Source organism: Protomyctophum bolini, assembly GCF_963924005.1.
Source record: "Protomyctophum bolini genome assembly, chromosome: 6".
Taxonomy (NCBI): domain Eukaryota; kingdom Metazoa; phylum Chordata; class Actinopteri; order Myctophiformes; family Myctophidae; genus Protomyctophum; species Protomyctophum bolini.
In genome coordinates this window covers 6,138,582-6,155,849 of record NC_137867.1, presented here as the reverse complement: position 1 = coordinate 6,155,849, position 17,268 = coordinate 6,138,582, and the positions used below count along the sequence as shown (strand labels likewise).

Here is a 17,268-nt window from a genome sequence, read left to right as displayed (position 1 = left end):
CAGGCTGATTTTGGAGGAAAGAAATTGTAATGTAACCCATTTTTCACCCCTGCGTCAATTATCTAATGTGATCCTGGGCTCTACACACCCTCCACCAACCTGGGGAGAGCAACGGACTTGAACACATGCTTCCTTCATGCCAAGTGTCCAAGTTGCTCCTTTACACCTGACAGGGGGGGGAGTTTCCCTGGTTGGACGTAGCACGTGGAAGGAACGCGTTATTCCAAACAGTTCCTTTCCCCTCCATCAGGCCCCCAGGCTGGCCAGGGGGAGGCAGTTTAGAGACCAGGATTACTGCATGTTTTTGTGAGGGTATACCTACCCTAGGGGACACGGGGAGAACATGCAAACTCCACAAAGAAAGGCCCTTTCGCCAAACCCCGCCTTGGGTATGGGCACTGATGACGCGGAGGAGAGGACACGCCGACAGCTCCCACAGCGTCCCGAGCGGGAATCGAACCCATGACCTTCCAGCTGTGCAGGCGACAGCACTACCGACTGTGCCACTGTGCCCCTGAAGAAGTCTTCTAACACAGTTTTATCAAAGACACCCTAAAACCTGAGGTCTTTTTGCGAAACTTCACAGAACTGACTCCGGAAATGAAAAGTCCCGAACGAAGAAAGACTACAAAACTACAAGGGGACGTGCACCCGACTTCAGGATAGAGTACCGTGGCCGAAGCAGCCGGTCTGAATAGGTTAAACAAGGTCATAAAATACCCCCCCACCCCAAACCCACACTCATTTGCCTCTGAGAAGTAGTGATGTAGAGAAAAGAAGTACCATATCATGGTACTTACAGTAAATAGTACAGTGTATTTGTATTTAGTATAATGTGTAATGTATTTAGTTACTTTCCAGCACTGCTCTTTGGTTTCAGGAGTGTAGGCCTACTGGTAATGTGATTTTTGGGGTCACTTTTGGGGTCCTTTGTTTGTGCAGGGCCTCAATATGTGGGTCAGACATTGAACCAACATGCTATGCAACATCTGATCAAAGCAAAGTGAAGACAAATCAGTGTTCCCCAAAACTCACTATAGCAGGCATTGGACAAAGCCGATATTTGTGCTTAAATATCTGTAGGATATCTGTCCTTGCATTGGGAAATGACCTATACAGTTGTTTAAGAAGTACTCCACTGTTTTACTGTTTTTATTTTTCCATAGGGCTGAGCCACCTTGACTTAGAGGCCACCTTATCCTCAAAGGTCATCATCAAAGTTTACAACAGACTTTCCCCCCCCACTGTCAACCTGGTGTCCGCATTGCGAGTGGGTACAGTAGCTACAGTATTTTGTCATTTTCTTCTTTTTGAAAAAAAAACTTTAATCACATTTTCTCAAATGGATTAGAGTTTACATTTATTTTATTTACTTTTATTTATTTATTTTTTTGGTTACAAAACATTGGTAATCTGTGGGCTATGATCCTCCAAAATTGGGATCGGTATCAGACACCAAAATGTTGCACCGACCAGTCTGACTCTAAAATACTCACATTCAGATGCAAAGGGTTATGCGAGAGACAGATTAAACATGAGTCAAGGCCAAACGCTGACAAACATTTGACACACAACCAATGATGATTCATTCATTCATTCATGATACATCATCTAAAGGTTTATGTAAATTAATTTAGTTCCAACAACCGTTATATTTGACAATTCCCAGTGCTCACGAAGGAAATCCTCCAATATTATTTTATGCCACAAACATGACACAAAACTGTGCTGAGATTTAAAAAGTATCTCGTATGGAACTACATGAAACATACATACGCCCACAGTCCCACACATGAGCAAATGTTCACTGGAATAGCTAAGTAAGGTAAACACACCAGCCGGGTCAAGCCTCGTCAAACTGTATTAAGATTACCTCTAACTCAAAGCGTTTCAAAGAGAAGGAGGTATTAAGTGCTCAAATGTGGATTTGATTTTAAACGGAGAGGTTGAAGGAAAATAAACATTTTCTCAGTGGATTTTTTTTTCATCAGAGGAAGCACTTAGGTGAGGAAAAATAAAAAGGGAGGAGGAGGAGGAGGGGGGAGGTAAGGATCATGTCAGCATAATATTGTTGAGAACACAAAACACTGCATGGGTTTAGTTGTCCTTGTTTTTTCTTGTGACAACTTGCAAAATAGAGGAAGAAGGACTCCGGGATTACAGCAATACATTAATAAATTAATAAATTAATTAATCTCACGAGTGAAAATGTGTTAGTCCAGGCTCCAATATGCGATTTGTGCCGCAGCTTGAAAGGACTATAGCGTGCATAGTTTCCTAAACACAATCCTTAATGTATAAAATCATGACGGTATTATTCCCCAAAATGTATGTTGCTGTCGCTGTACTTTAATACCAGTAGAAGAAATGAAGGGTGTGCATTCCCAACAGACATCGTTCTCACCGTGCATCGGGCCTATATAGTGCGTCTATAAATGCACAACATCTCTGTCCGCTTCACACCAACCGGAACCATTTTGACCGTTCAGCTTCAAACCTGGCATGGGAGGAGTGCAGTGCAGAGTGCGCGAGGTCATTCGATGCAGTGCTTCCGCAGAGTCCAGAGTCCAGTGCGACAATGGACCGTCCTCCATACTGTACTGTTACAGTACAGTACAGTATGGAGATCACTGAATAATGCACAAAATGGCCGTCTGACCGATATCAGTACTATGATCAGATCAGGGACCTCCATATACAGTATGTGTGACTCTTTTTGATGCAGAGACAATCATGGCGGCAAGAAAAACTGTTCAGGAGAGGAGAACAACTGATTTTCTATATACAGCTTTTGTGCCCTGCACACATCTCAATATTTGACATTGACAATGTAAGGAGAAATTAGGTCAAATGTCCGCCAAATATGACATAAATGTGTGGCAACACAAACATTAAAATAATGCCATTGACCAATTGATGCACGATGGCAAGAGCGCCCCTCACTTCACACGGGTGTGATTTTTTTAATGCAAAATTAGTTAAAGGTATATTGAGTGATTCCACTTAATTCAAATATCACTTATTTTTTTGTTTTGTTGTGATAATCCTCTCTACTATAGAGTGTGCTGACTATAAGGAGTTCCTCCCTGTCCCCAGTTAACCCCTGGGGGTCAAAAAAACCTTAGATTTCGTTTTTGACTCTCTATCCTGATTGGACGAAGGCTTAGGTCCCACGGCCAAAAACGAAACCTAAGGTTTTTTTTAGTGAAATCACTGAATATACCTTTAATAGCACAGGCAGACTTAGCCTCGGTCAGAAGGGGTCACATAAGAGGGACACAGGCAGACAGAAAATTGGTAGTATGGGTACAAGGGGTGCACTTGTTCCCAATGGGCATCGTGATAGTAGTAACCAGAATTATAATAAATAAAGTAGCAGTGTTGATCTTGTTAGTAATACGTTGTAAATGATGTGTGTATTTCATTAATCATGTATCTCCATATTTCATAGAGGAATGGCCAGTTGTCAAGCAGGGCTTGTATTGTGCTATACTTTTGCTATACTTTTGAAAAGATCTTTGAGAATGTGTGAAAATCTTGAATAGAATAAAATGGGAAGGCCAGGTTGAAAGGGGTTCAGTGTGTCTGTGCCTTATAAACCTTGAACCAATGAAACAAGAGCTAATGACTAAATCATTATAATACAAAAAAACATTGGATCCATTAGATTAGAACATATAGTCCCCTCCCTCCATTTCCTGAAGACAGACATACAAGGTTTTCACCTGACAGCGACAATGTTACACCTCTAATGGACAGCTCATATGACAAGCTGTGGGGCCTGCGGTGTCTATTTTTACAACAATTATGACATGTTTTGTTTCAACGCATTAATATCATGGATGAATGCTTGAGGAGTGGGAGTGATAGATGTAAATAAACCTTGTGACAGGGTCTATGGCCACTGGAGGTGGTACATCAACCCAGGGCGGGAGAAATATAAATAAATCTCCTCGTATACAATAGCAAACATACGCGGACAATTATATGCCATTGGAGGAACAGTTATCGAACTGTGTTCTACAAGCTGGAGGAACTGGGCTGAAACGGTGCATAAGCAGAGGTGGAAGAAGTACGCTTTTATTCGAGGAAAAATAGCAGCGCCACGAGTCAAGTCTAATTCCTGTATTAAAGTATTGGCCGCAAACTAGTACCAAATAATGCATTAAGTGTTTATCACTTTAAATGTAGCAGTTTTTGAGAACGTGGAGAACGGCATTCGAATCCTTTGAAGTGCCACTATCTTGGCCGTGTGATCCAACACAATTGGCCTTATGCAATAGCATTACTTTCCTCAGTGACGAGTAGTGTAACTTATTATAACTGCCAAATATATGATTACATATCGATGATATGATTACTGGTCTGTGGCCTAAATGCTTATCAAACTGTATTATCAAACTGTACCTTCTTTTAGATTAACCAGTAATGAATCATGCGGATCTCGGTATCCTCATGGGAAAGGCATGGCTTCAACAGGGACCTGGGTCTCCATGGTGACCAGCCTGCATCATCAGTCACCGGCCTACAGTATGACGTTTCACTCCAGATTTGGACGAAAGTATGAAACGTGAGGAAAAACAGTAGAGGTACTGTACTTATGGGACCTGCTGGCAGCATGCTCTGAAACGTTGGGGCTGAGCAGTCCAGCAGTTTGCAAGTATGCACACGCACGCACGCACACACGCACGCACGGGCGGCCACTTCCACCACCGATGTAGTACATCTACATGCTCGTTGTACTGTGGATTAGCTCTTTTCTTTTTTTTAAAGGAGGAAAGCAGGAGCGCAGTGCAAAATAAAGCAGGTATTTGAGTCTCTGCATTGATACGCGTAGGGCTCAGTTGGGACTGGGTGCTGCTGGGTGTCAGTCCGGGGAGACAGCTGGTCCAGACAGTGTTTGGAAGGGGGGGGGGGGGCATTTCCACTCAACTTGACACAGTATGGATTTTGTTCCCGCTCCTAATGGAATTGCAGACATATTTCGGCGGGGGGAATCCATCCCATTACGTAGCATTCAGAGTGGATGTAATAATGTACTCACAGTCATTTCCCCGCTGCGGTTGGCCTCCTCGCGCTCCGCCAGAGCCTTCAGGAAGTTATCTTTGAGTTCTCTTCCTGCACTTGCCAGTGTCCTGGAAAGGAAAACATTCAGAAGAGTTTGAAATGTTGCTTTTAAAAGCCCCCCGAAAGCACATGGAGCCTTTAGAGCAAGGAGAGAGCTTTCCTTCTCCTTAGGCGAGGGCTTTGAAAACACGCCGGAGCTTCAGCCCTGCATATTCCCATCCCTGCATGGCAAAGTCCTTTAAAGCTGCCATCTGTATAACTCGTATGTCTGCGGGATTTGAACCACGGTCTCACGGCTGAGAGATAAAAGGTCTACTGCTCAGCCAATGCCCCGGATAATAATAAGCGCTTGGCCAGGGGGTGTATGAGCTTATATTGTATTTACAAACTCTTACCATACAGATGTACTAGTTACCGTTTATTGTATTAACATACTCTACCATACAGATGTAGTAGCTATATTGTATTAACATACTCTACTACCACGCAGACGTACTAATTATACTGTATTCTACCATACAGATGTATTAGTTTATATTGCATTAAAGTTTTGACAAAAAACGGCAGGTGATTTTTTCAATTCCGGTTGTATCTGTTTGCTTGGCAACCTAGAACCATTCATACGTTGGTGAAGAGCGCAATCTATCATAAACCACTGAAAAGACCACGTGACGGAGATCTCCGTCATCAGCTCCACCATACAGTTTGATTCAAATAATGATTTAATCATTAAAATATAAATCCCGACGAACTTTGCTGTCTATCTATATATATATGTATATATATATATACACACAAGTCACACACACACACACAGCACCTTTTCAAATAATTAGAATATTGTGTAAAAGTTAAATTTCTTCCCAAATATATTTCAAAACGTGAAACTTTCATACATTCTCAATTCATTGTGCATAAAGTGAAGTGTTTAAAACCCTTTTTTGTTTTAATCTTGATTATTATGGCATAAAGCTCGTGAAGAAAAATCCTATTTCAAAATATTAGAATATTTTACGTTTCACACTAAACCCAAGCGGTTTAGGTTCTAAACACTTGTAACACTTTTTATACGTGTCAGTGTTTAGATTATAAACAGAAGAGTTTAAATGCCATGATTGCACTGAGTCATCTGGCTACTCCTCATTGTGAACAAGTAGCATATTGCAGAGTACAGTACTATGCATACCTGGCAGGTGAAAACAAGCCACCAGATTAGCATTTGAATGCCTGATCTGCATGTGTACAATAGGACAGGCAGCGGTCCCCGTCCCCCCCCACCACCCCCTGGCCCCTGGCCAGGACAAAAGAGGTGTTAAGCCGTTCAGACTGTAACCCTAAGGTATATACAGGGGGATTGTTCCTTTAACTGTGTTGGCGGGCTGAGTCTGGGACGAGGAGTATTATGGGATATCTTGTGTTTACTTGGTGTTCTGGTGTGCAGGGAGGAGTCGCATTATTAAGAGGAAGAGATATACTACTTTGTTGTTCACTACGGAGGTTGGATACAGAATAGAACCCTGGCTGATCACGTTTGTCCTTTTTTGAATTATTATTTTGTTTATTAAATCACCAGTTCTGCAACACGGACTCCTTTTCCTTGTCAGCGTAACAAGAAAGCACAAGGATTATCCCGGAGAGTAGAGACACGGTGGTTATAAGACTTGGATGGTTAGAGCGGCGCGATTACATACAAAGTCAATGCAAAGACGAGAATTGCGCGAAGGGTCGCGGCGTGACCTGGCGCGGTAGAAACGGGACGGACCGCGGCGGATATATCTATTCCATAGAGTAATGATATATTCAGGTCTAATTGGGGGCTCGAGCCCCGCCGCCCCCACGGAGTCTACGTAACTGTGTCAAGTATATTAATGTATGTACTATGCAGTCAATACTTTGTCTGGGCTATACCAATGGGGCGTGGCATGGAGGTGATCAGCCTTTGTTCACTGTTGAGGTGTTATGGAAGCCCAGGTTTGCGTTGATAACAGCTGTTATCTTGACAATACAACCTAGATTCTCTGTGGGGTTCAGGTCAGGCCAGTTGGCTCGTCAGTTAAGCACAATAATACCATGGTAAGTACACCAGTTACTGGTAGTTTTGGCACTGTGGGCAGTTCGTCAAAACCAAACCCTGGTCAAGTTTACTACGTATTGGGGGAGGGTGGTGTTAATTGAGGGTGCTGTCGCGCCAAGTCCTTCACATGCAGACCCCACCGCTCGTGCTGAAAAACGTCTCGTTATTGCTGCTGGCTTCGCTTAAAACTACAATAATAAGAGGCGCGGGATCTGAATGTTCAAATATACTAGAATTTGGGAAGAGGAATGTCTTTTGGGCCGGCGCCCCCACACTGAAGCTCTTTAGAGGGAATAGCGTAGTGGTGAAAGTGCACGGACAGCACATACTTGGAGGCTTGAGGCCTAAACTCCATCCTCGGAGAGTGAATGAAGGATTGCTGCTGGGTCATGGGGGGCTGAGGGGCGGCCGAGGGGGGGCCGAGGCCCCAAAGTAAACACAGGTGTTGAGGAGGAGGCAAAGCGACTGGGGTTACCCCCTTCCAGTAGCTAGAGCAACACACACAGTCACGCTTGGAGGTTGAATAATACCCAGCCAAAAAAGCCGGGAGCCGCGGGTGCGTGTTTTCAACTTCTTCAGAGAGTTTCCCCCTCCATCGACAAATTTTCTTAACAAGCCTCATTTGGAAAGCATAACGAGGATTTTCGTTATTGGGGGGCTTGCGGTTATTAGATGTTAATGGCCCCGACCGCGATTCATCTGTGCCTTTCTATCGCGTCTCGGGTTGCCCGCTGTGTGGCCAGGTGGACCCAGACCGCTCCGTTGGGAGAAAGGATGTGATGCCGGCGGCGGGCGCACTGTTGAAAAGAGCAGATCTACAAGCTCACACGGGAGCACCATGTGGATCTGCTCTCTTTTGTGGCACGACGCCATCGTTTGCGACAAAGTTTTAAGACTGCACACACACACACACACACCCTGAAACGGATCTAATTTACAGTAAGTGGAGATATTTCAACGGCGTGAGTTTACTCCATGGGGGCTCCAGTACATTAACACACTGGAGGTCATCTCTGTTGGGGGTAAACACTTGTCACCACTGAGGGACTGTCCAACCAGCGTGTTTACACCTGTTTAAACACAGCGTTAAGACTGGAGGCTGGGGGAGGGGGGGGGGGGGGGACCAATTGGAGAGAAGAGGAACATTTAAATAGACACACGCACGCACGCGCACGCACACAATGCAGTCGTTGGCCTGGATTATGACGAATGAAATGATAAAACAAGATATTTGTGTGCAAATCCCTCAATGTCGATATTGGGATGATAATATCAATAATGTACATTTTTATTTCAAAACAAATTCCTAGAAGTTCCACAACACGTTGTGAGATTATATGCTATATTGAGTCCGACAACCGTTCTCAAACAAATGATCCCCAAGATTTGTGCCAGGGTCACCTAAAAATACATATTCCAATCTTTTTTGGGAAATATCCGTAGGGTTGTTAAACTGACAATGATTCTATATCAACACATTTTGCGGAGAACGCCCCCCCTGGAGGTCCATGCACTTTGAGGCCATTATGTTTATGAGCCAAAGAACCACTTTTGCTGCTGCAATTTATTTAACACCATTTTTCTTTAGTGTGTGCACTATGACCATCTGGTCATCTTCCTGTTTGCACTCCCTCACTAATGACTGATCGTCCAACTACAAGTCTCAATTCACCTCGCCAGGTCTCTGACTCCACTTTATTGTCTGCTTGCACAGCTGAGCTGAGCAGCCATATTTTATTGCAGGGAACTGCAACTTAAATTTAAAAGCACTATTAACCACTGATTCTCAACGTATACAAAGTCTGCGGGCGGGGGACCACCCTGGGGTCCACTTGGTTCAATTTGTACACAGGTGTTTACAGTATAGATTGGGGTCCCAGAGATTTGAAAAAAATAAATAAAAATGATCTGTTGGACAGCACTGGTTCTCAAGCTTTCCTGGATCAGGGCCCATACTTGAACATCTCTAAAGTGTTCCGCGGCCCACCCATCTGACCACATAATGCGGTCGGATGGGTGAGCCCACTGGGCCGTACGTGCGTTTTCAGGGCATGTTTACTTGTGTTCCGGCTTGGATCAGTGTGGAACTAAGATCGGTATCACAATGAACACTCATTTTGTCAAAGTAACCCAGGGTTAGACATTAATAACATGGAAGCCACGGGTGAGGCTTAACCGGCCACGTATGTTGGACTAACGGGACGTTGGACTAACGCATGCCCGCCAGAACAAATACAGTGACTTTTATTTTTGTATTATTGTCTCCACCAGGCCGAAGGCATTGGGAGAGAGTATGTTTTGCACTCCGTCCGTGTGTGTGTCCGCCCGTCCGTCCGTCTGTTACCAGCTTATCTCCGGCACCGTTAACCCGGTCGATGCCAAATTTTGCATACACACTCCCTGGATGCCAACGATGACTTTTCCAGAACGGCCTGTCCAAAAACCCCGCAAATCGTTACACACTAGCTCTATAGACTTTTGCAAACACACATTTTTGGAACAAAATGCCTCAAATCATTCAAATGCCATCCAAGGCGTAAGAAGAAATTGCACCCTTTTCACACTGGCCTATTATAGCGCCCCCCCCCCCCAGGAGGCCACAATCTGACCTGCCCCACTTTATCTAGTTTATGTTATGTTATCACTATAATAGTTTTGTGAGTTTCGTGACGCTATATTAACACATTTTGCTGTGGATCACCCTGGTCCCCCCCCCCCCCACCCACCCACCCACCCACCCACCCACCCAAGGACTCCTGGGGGTCCATGTTGGGCTACCTGGTGGTCCCCGAGCCACACATTGAGAACCAGCGCACCCACGCAACACTTAAACTTTGTGCAATTTCATCACCCCCGCGTGTGAAAAGAATAAGAACGGTCTGTCGAAAAGGTGTGTCCTCTTCGCACGATATAGCCAAGCTGTGTTGCAGCGAAGACTTCCACCCATAATTAATGGAATGTCATTAAAAAGGTATTTGCGGGAAGAAATCTCACATTCCCGCTTAACTCTCGCCCCCTAATTTTGCAAATAAATATTCAAGCTATTGGCTAAAGGGTGTTTTTTCTTTCTTCTCTCAGATAGATTTTGATTTCATGACGAGTAACAGATGTTCTCAATTTGAAATCATTTTTCTTGTGTTCTCCAGTCACATTAATAGAGGGTGGGGGGAGGGGGGGGGGGTGTTCATTAGCCCACAGCTTTTCAACAGCAGGGCTGGAAGAAGTACAATTTTGGACTTATAAGTAAAAGTAGAAAAAACACAAATACCATAGATATCATATCATGTTATTGGACTATAGTTAGTTATCGATATGCCCTCTCTTATACTATTTTATAAATACATTTGAAGATGTTGCGTTTAATAACTTGACTAATCATTAAGTAAAAAGTACAATATTTTCCTCTGAGATGTAGTGCAGTAGAAGTACAGTGTATTTGGAAACCTTGCAGTATATGTGCTACTTGAAAAGCACACTACTTGAGTAAATGTACTTAAATTTACACCACTGGCAGATGGTAACTTTCAGTAATACGGTGATCTTGAGTATCAAAACATACTGTACTAGCATATTTTTCCTGAGAGCGCTGCTGGGGAAAATGAATCTTATGGAAAATATTATTTTGGGCTGGTGGACGTCGGGGGGAAATTCCACGCAGCATGACAATTTACTTTATTTGGGGCTTCTTTTTCTAAAAATCCTCTGTCACCTTTGATTACAATGAGCTGGATGTATCGGTTACATGCGTGTGTCACGTGATACCCTACATGTACCTCCGTGCTCCTCCGACATTTTCATGTCAAGGACCCCCAAATTAATGTGTATTTGTCCGCAGACCTCCATCTGAAAAGAGTTTGTGCCAGGGACATACATACATGTCCAAACCTTTTCAAGACCGTTTCAAAAATACAGCAGATGTGCAAAGCTCACAGTGTTGCACAAAGTGACGTGCTGTGACCTTGTACTATCTGCTATTTTTGAATAGCCAAAGCATGCAATAATACTGGTAAAAATTGTTGACACTATATATTCACTCATTTCCCTGGGGACCCTCCGGTCCAGGGCCCCCAAATGAATTAATTTCTGCGAATATGTCGTGCCAGGGACGCACATTATTAAAAATGATTTTCACATATTTTCACTTCATTTTTGAAAATAGCAAAGCTACTAGCTCGTGACCTAACTAACCATTCAAAAGGAAAACAAAATGAAACAATGCCGAAACCCAACCCTAAACCTAATTTTCCCCCTCATCCTAACCATAAACCTAAACGTTGAATGCAACGTACGTACAAATGTAACATTTTTGGGGTCCAGAAACTGCCAACATTTCCTCTGGCGATTGGCTTGTCTGAACGTAATCATTACTTTAGTGTGTTTGTTCAGTAACCCCGTCTCCCCAGGTCTTTAGTAACCAGAAAACGCATGTTCAGGCCAGGATACCAGTGCTATGCAATCAGGAGTGAGGACCCAGAAAATTGTATTTATCCTCTTAAATGTTCCAGTTCTAATTATATATTTTTTCATCCGTTCCAATTTCACTTGTTGTATAAATTGTTGTATCTTGCATGATATTGGTAATTGGAAATTGGTATCTAAACCTGAAAATGTCAGTTTTTTTTTTTCACTTTCAAGAGCTGGAGAGACAGAGTGACCCATTTTACTGAACAAACACTCTAAAGCAGTGGTTCTCAAGCTTTGCAGTGGTTCTCAAGCCTTTTAATTTAAAGTGTCCCATATGGCAGCTTGATGTTTAAGTGCACCGTCTGGACACGGCGCTAGTATGTCACAGTATGTTGTCCAAGTACAGCCAGAACGTTCCACACTAGCTGGTCACACACGGACAGACCGACAAAACGGACTCACAGGAGTGAAAACATAATCCCTCGCCTTTGGCAGTTGCGGCCTGGTGGGGATAACAATGTTTTTACTGTGCTTCACACAGGGATGTTACATGTGGCAGTTAGCCGAGTTAAAGTTACATGATAACGCATTCAGTATGACGAGTTGAGAACATCCAGGGAGACAGTGGATGAAAGCAAGTCATGATTTTGTGCCACGTCTTGAGAAAAGGCCTCACGCAAACAAACAAAAAAGCCCAGTCACGCTCTCACACGGACAAAATGCAAAGGGCAGTCCATAGCAGTGAGCACCTCTGGTTCCTATCAGCTCCGGCGCTGGGCCCGTCATATGTCAGCAGATGCCCTGACCTGGCGTTGTGCTCTCGGTACGGTAGCCCCCTCTGAGGTTTCCATCTAGGCTCGCCTCGATTGCCCCGCGGTCCAAAACCACAGCCACGCTCTTTGTCCATTGTACTGCTGCTGCTCATGCCTTCGTTTTCACAGCCTGCCTCCAGAATTCTTCGCTTACTCTATATTAAAAAAGGAGAGCCATCAGTTTCCCGTGCCAAGGAAAACCCCATGCCGCGAACATGCACGAACGCTGGATACATTTCGGTGCAAATCCAGCCCCCCCCCCCCCCCCCCCCCCCCCCCCACCCCCATCTCCTGGTGGCTTTGGGAAAATGAGATTGTGGATGTTACAGACACGAGAAGCGGACCCCGCGGCCCGTTTCGTATACGGAGCCAAGGGCCTGCCACTCTGCATCACTGCCATGCTTGCACAAGCCACCGGGCTTCTCACTATATCTGTTGTCCAGACAATTGCCTCCACTGCATTCTGGGATTCCTGGACAGGTGTACTATTCTTTCTCTGTAGGTTCTTGTCCAGAGACACGCTCTACTACATCATGACCGGATACTGCATCAACTAAATCAAGGTGTCTACAAACCTTTTTTCAGTTCCAGACACCAACAGATTTTGGCATCTTCCCATGGGAAGAGAGCGTATACAAAAAAATACTTAATCACTTAAGCCCTATTTTAATATTGAAAATAGCCGGTTTAGAAGCTAAGAGCTTCACTACTTTGGAAAAAGTAAAAAACAAAAAAAAAACTAAAAAAATAAATGCATTGTTACTTTTTTAATTTGAGAAAATCATGTATATAAAAAAAGAAAATGGGGGGAAATGTGGGAATTTTCAGTTTTGTTTGGGGTTTTTTTTTGGGGGGGGGGGGTGAAAACTAAAGAACTTGACCTATTGTCTGGCCCATCCCGACCCATTGTTTGGGAAACACTGAAGGAAATAATCCCAACATCCCCAGTTGAGTTCCGGCTGCAGGTCCTTCCCCTCTCTGACCTCGGTGTCATGTCTCTCTACCGTCCCATGTATATAAAAGCAAAAACCCACTGAAAACAAATAATCCACAGACACGACACTGACTTCATATTTTCCAATGGTTTGGCGCAAATTCATCTGTAAGGCATGTGGACGACTGGACGCGTATACTTGTACGGCCATTGGCGTAAGAAGAAGTGGTCAAAGTATATAGCAATACCGCCACAAGCAATATACCGCCACAAGTATAAGTCTTGTATTCAAAAGTAAGTACTACTCATGCAGAATGGTCGATTTCACGATCCCATTATTGCATTGTAATTATTAATGGCATTAATGTTGCAGCTGGTAAAGATGGGGCTGATTTTCATTACTTCATGTGCTGCTGGGTCGTACAGTATGTAACCCTATAATAACACATTAACACACAACAACACAACAACACTTTTTTCAGTTAATGTCAAAACTAGTTTTCTGTTAATATTCTAAATCTACAAAGTAATTACTCTTGCTTTAAGTTGATTTGGGAATCATGGTTTTAATGTTGTTTTATGCTTTAGCTTTTCTTTTCGTGTTCTCTGTATCGCTCTGTACAGCAGTGGTTCCAAAACAGATTAGACGTTTGTACGGCACCCAAACTAGTGAAAAGAGCCGAATAGAATTATGTTATTCATGGAATTTATTTAATTTGTTTGTTTTAAGATTTTATTTAAAAAAAATCTTTTTAAATATATTTTTTTAAATACAGGAAAAGAAAATGTGATTTATCTTTTTACTCGAGTCGTGACCTATAAAAATTGGTCCAAGAACCACAAATGGGGCCCAAATCACTGTGAGCTGCATTTGATGTAATGAAAGATAATTAATAAACAAATAAAGTTTATTATTATTATTATTATTGTCAAATGTGCCTCAAAACTGTACTCAAGTGCAGTACTTGAGTATATGTACTTAGTTACTCTGATCCGCTGCTTATGGTACAAAAGGATAGACCCTGTTTGTTTTAGTAAGTGACTGAGTCCAACCTCTGTGTGGCACACAAGTGTCAGGCTGTCTGACGCGCAGGGGACACCAGCTGCATGTGGTGGGGCACCTGCTAACAGGGTCTATATGCTTTTTTTTTTAAACAACCAGAAAATAATATCCACAGAGCAGCAATTTAGGGGTTCAAGCCAACACGAACTGTTTAAAGTTGTGAGGCTTTTTTAGACCTTTGACAGTTTCCGACACCTGTGTTAAACCATAACTAACAGGTTTTATGATGACCGGACAGCCAAAACTGTCCCGGACCATGGCCTATTTTTGTCTCCACCAGGCCGAAGGCATGGGGAGAGAGTATGATTTGCAACCCTGCAGTCCGTCCGTCCTTCCGTTGTGTCCATCCGTCCGTGTGTCCGTCTGTGAACAGTTAATCTCTGGCATAATTGGCTTTTACGTTTGTATGACACTACAGTTGTATCTACACACATTATCAATTTCAAATGTGGAAAATACATTGCTAGATAGAAATTCAAACAATACAGGTTACGGCTTCTTACATAAAAATAAAATTGTATAACCCGCCACCCCACGCCGTTCCGACCATCTCACTCCTGTAACTCAGCGGTACTCATGCTTGTTCGTGTCAAGGACCCCCAAGTTGATTTGTTTTTATATCAATTTTGGCTGTGTACCACCATTAGAAAGGAACTGAGCCAGTAAGAGAATTTGATTTGTCAAGATGTGGCAACATAATAAGCAGGGTTGCTTATAGGTAGGAGACAGGAGGGTGCATATCCGTACAAATCTAAATATTGAATATCAAGCAACTTAAAACTGTATACAAAAAGGAGTGGTGTGTGTGTGTGTGTGTGTGTGTGTGTGTGTGTGTGTGTGTGTGTGTGTGTGTGTGTGTGTGTGTGTGTGTGTGTGTGTGTGTGTGTGTGTGTGTGTGTGTGTGTGTGTGTGTGCGCGTGCGTGCGTGCGTGCGGGCTATAGTGGTCACTGTATATTTTTGCTACCTTGGTGTATTTTGCTTCTATTGTTGAATTTTAATATAAAGCACATTGAGTCTGCAGCACCTGCATGAAATGTGCTACACGAAGTAATAAAACTGACTTGATTTGACTTGACTAGTGGTTGATTTGAATGAAACTTTCGGGGTAGATTTCAGGTACTGGACGTATTTGTGATGATTGGCTCAACGCTTTGTTGACTTTGGTCTATTTCTGTGCTGAGCCGTGCCCTCTGAAAGGGCACCCTAGAGGACACTTTCTCCGCTGGCAGCATAGCGTTGGGTACGGAATCTCTGTGCCAGTATACGGCCCGCACGGTAGCCTACTGTACCTCCTATACCAACACCACGATGGCCGCATGGTACCTACTGTGCCAACACCGCGATGCACAACATGTAAAAGAGGAACACGCCAAATGTAACCATTCACTAGGCAAACATTTGTAAATGAATGCCCTACTTGATCATACAAAAGCGTCACACAAAAGTATCAAAATGAGCACATCTGCAAACCTACACCCGACAGAGATATGGGCATCTCTGTATCTGTCTGTCTGCCTCTACCCCTTTGATGGCCATAAGGAGATCTCTTCCTGTCTACGTCTGTGTCCCTTTCATGCCCATACGTACAGCATGGAGTTCTGTGTCAGCCATGCCCAAATATGGGAAGAATATAATGCAGCTGTATCTATATTTGTCTACCGACTACTCGGCGCGCCCCCTCCCTCCTTGTTGTTACACGCACACCGAGTTTGAAGTCGAGCGGTTAGAGTGTTCTCAAGATACTTTATAGAAAGAATGCAGGGGTTGTGTTGGCAAAGCCAAGAGTTTGACCTCCGATTCCTTTCTTATGCGGCCGTCATCACCAGCTGTGCCTGGTCACAACAGGGCAGGGTGTATAGCTGTTAAGAGAGAGAGAAGACGGTGGACCATGACCGGAGGACTGAGCGTATATGAAAGTTTGGTCAGAGAATCCCACGGCACACCTGGACGTCTCTCAAAGCACAGTAGTGTGCCTCGGACACAGAGTTTGAGAAGCATGCACTGACCTACAGGGCACTTCATTACATTTTTAATCTACCGTATACTGTAGAGAGGTGGTTCTCAAAGTGGGGTCCCGGGACCCCCAGGGGGTCCTTGAGGCGGCACCATGCGGGGTCCCCCCCACAGAGTTAGGAAGCAAATGGATCTCCGACAGCATGCGATAATGAAACCAACTGGACACTTACAGTACGTTTTAACAGCGGGGCGACAGCCAGAATTTGCCCGAAAAGATCAAATTATTTCATATTTTCGGGCGATAACGGGCGATGTGTCGGCCGAGGTCTGACTGCTGTTAACCCATTCTGACCTGAGATCAGATTCACACGAGGTTTCCACTGGACACATGGTCTGATGAATAACACCATTCTGACCTGAGATCAGATTCTAAATAATGTCAGTCGTTCTTCGATCTTTCAAAAATAGCAGACCTACAAGCTCGTAGCGCGCCACTCGGTGGCGCGCTATGAGCTTGTAGATCTGCTATTTTTCAATAGCTAAAGCACGACATGATGCTAACACCAAAACGGGTTCCCGGTCAGAATGGGTTAAAACGCACTGTTACTGGGTCCATTTGGTACACTGTCAAGAGTTGAATTAACGCAGTTTTGATGGCATAGATAGGGGCCCCGGAGAGAGATCAAATGCATATCAACCTGTGAGTCCTTGAAATGAGCACTACTGCTGTGGAGCCATCCGAGACTAGGGACTTTTCCCCCGAACATATAGTGACACCAGCCAGTGTGTGATGCCCCCTTACTGCCCCCAGATTCACAAGCGGCAACACAAACCTAACCTATACAACCATGTTGAGCATTCTATTCTTTCTTCTCCCTTTTGTGTGACGCCGCGCGCCATGCCAAGCCCTTTCTCTCGCAAACCCCCCGCGGCACTGTCAGCGGCAGCGAGCGGCGC

General features: G+C 44.0%; 1 protein-coding gene across 1 annotated transcript in view; it reads right to left on the bottom strand.

Moving 5' to 3' along the window:
* The window catches only part of cfap299 (cilia and flagella associated protein 299), a 117,477-nt gene that overhangs the window by 94,025 nt on the left and 6,184 nt on the right, over positions 1–17,268 (bottom strand). Inside the window, exon 3 of the mRNA XM_080765060.1 lies at positions 5,045–5,135. Coding sequence (XP_080621186.1) covers positions 5,045–5,135 — 91 coding nt within the window. The remainder of the gene's footprint in view (positions 1–5,044; positions 5,136–17,268) is intronic.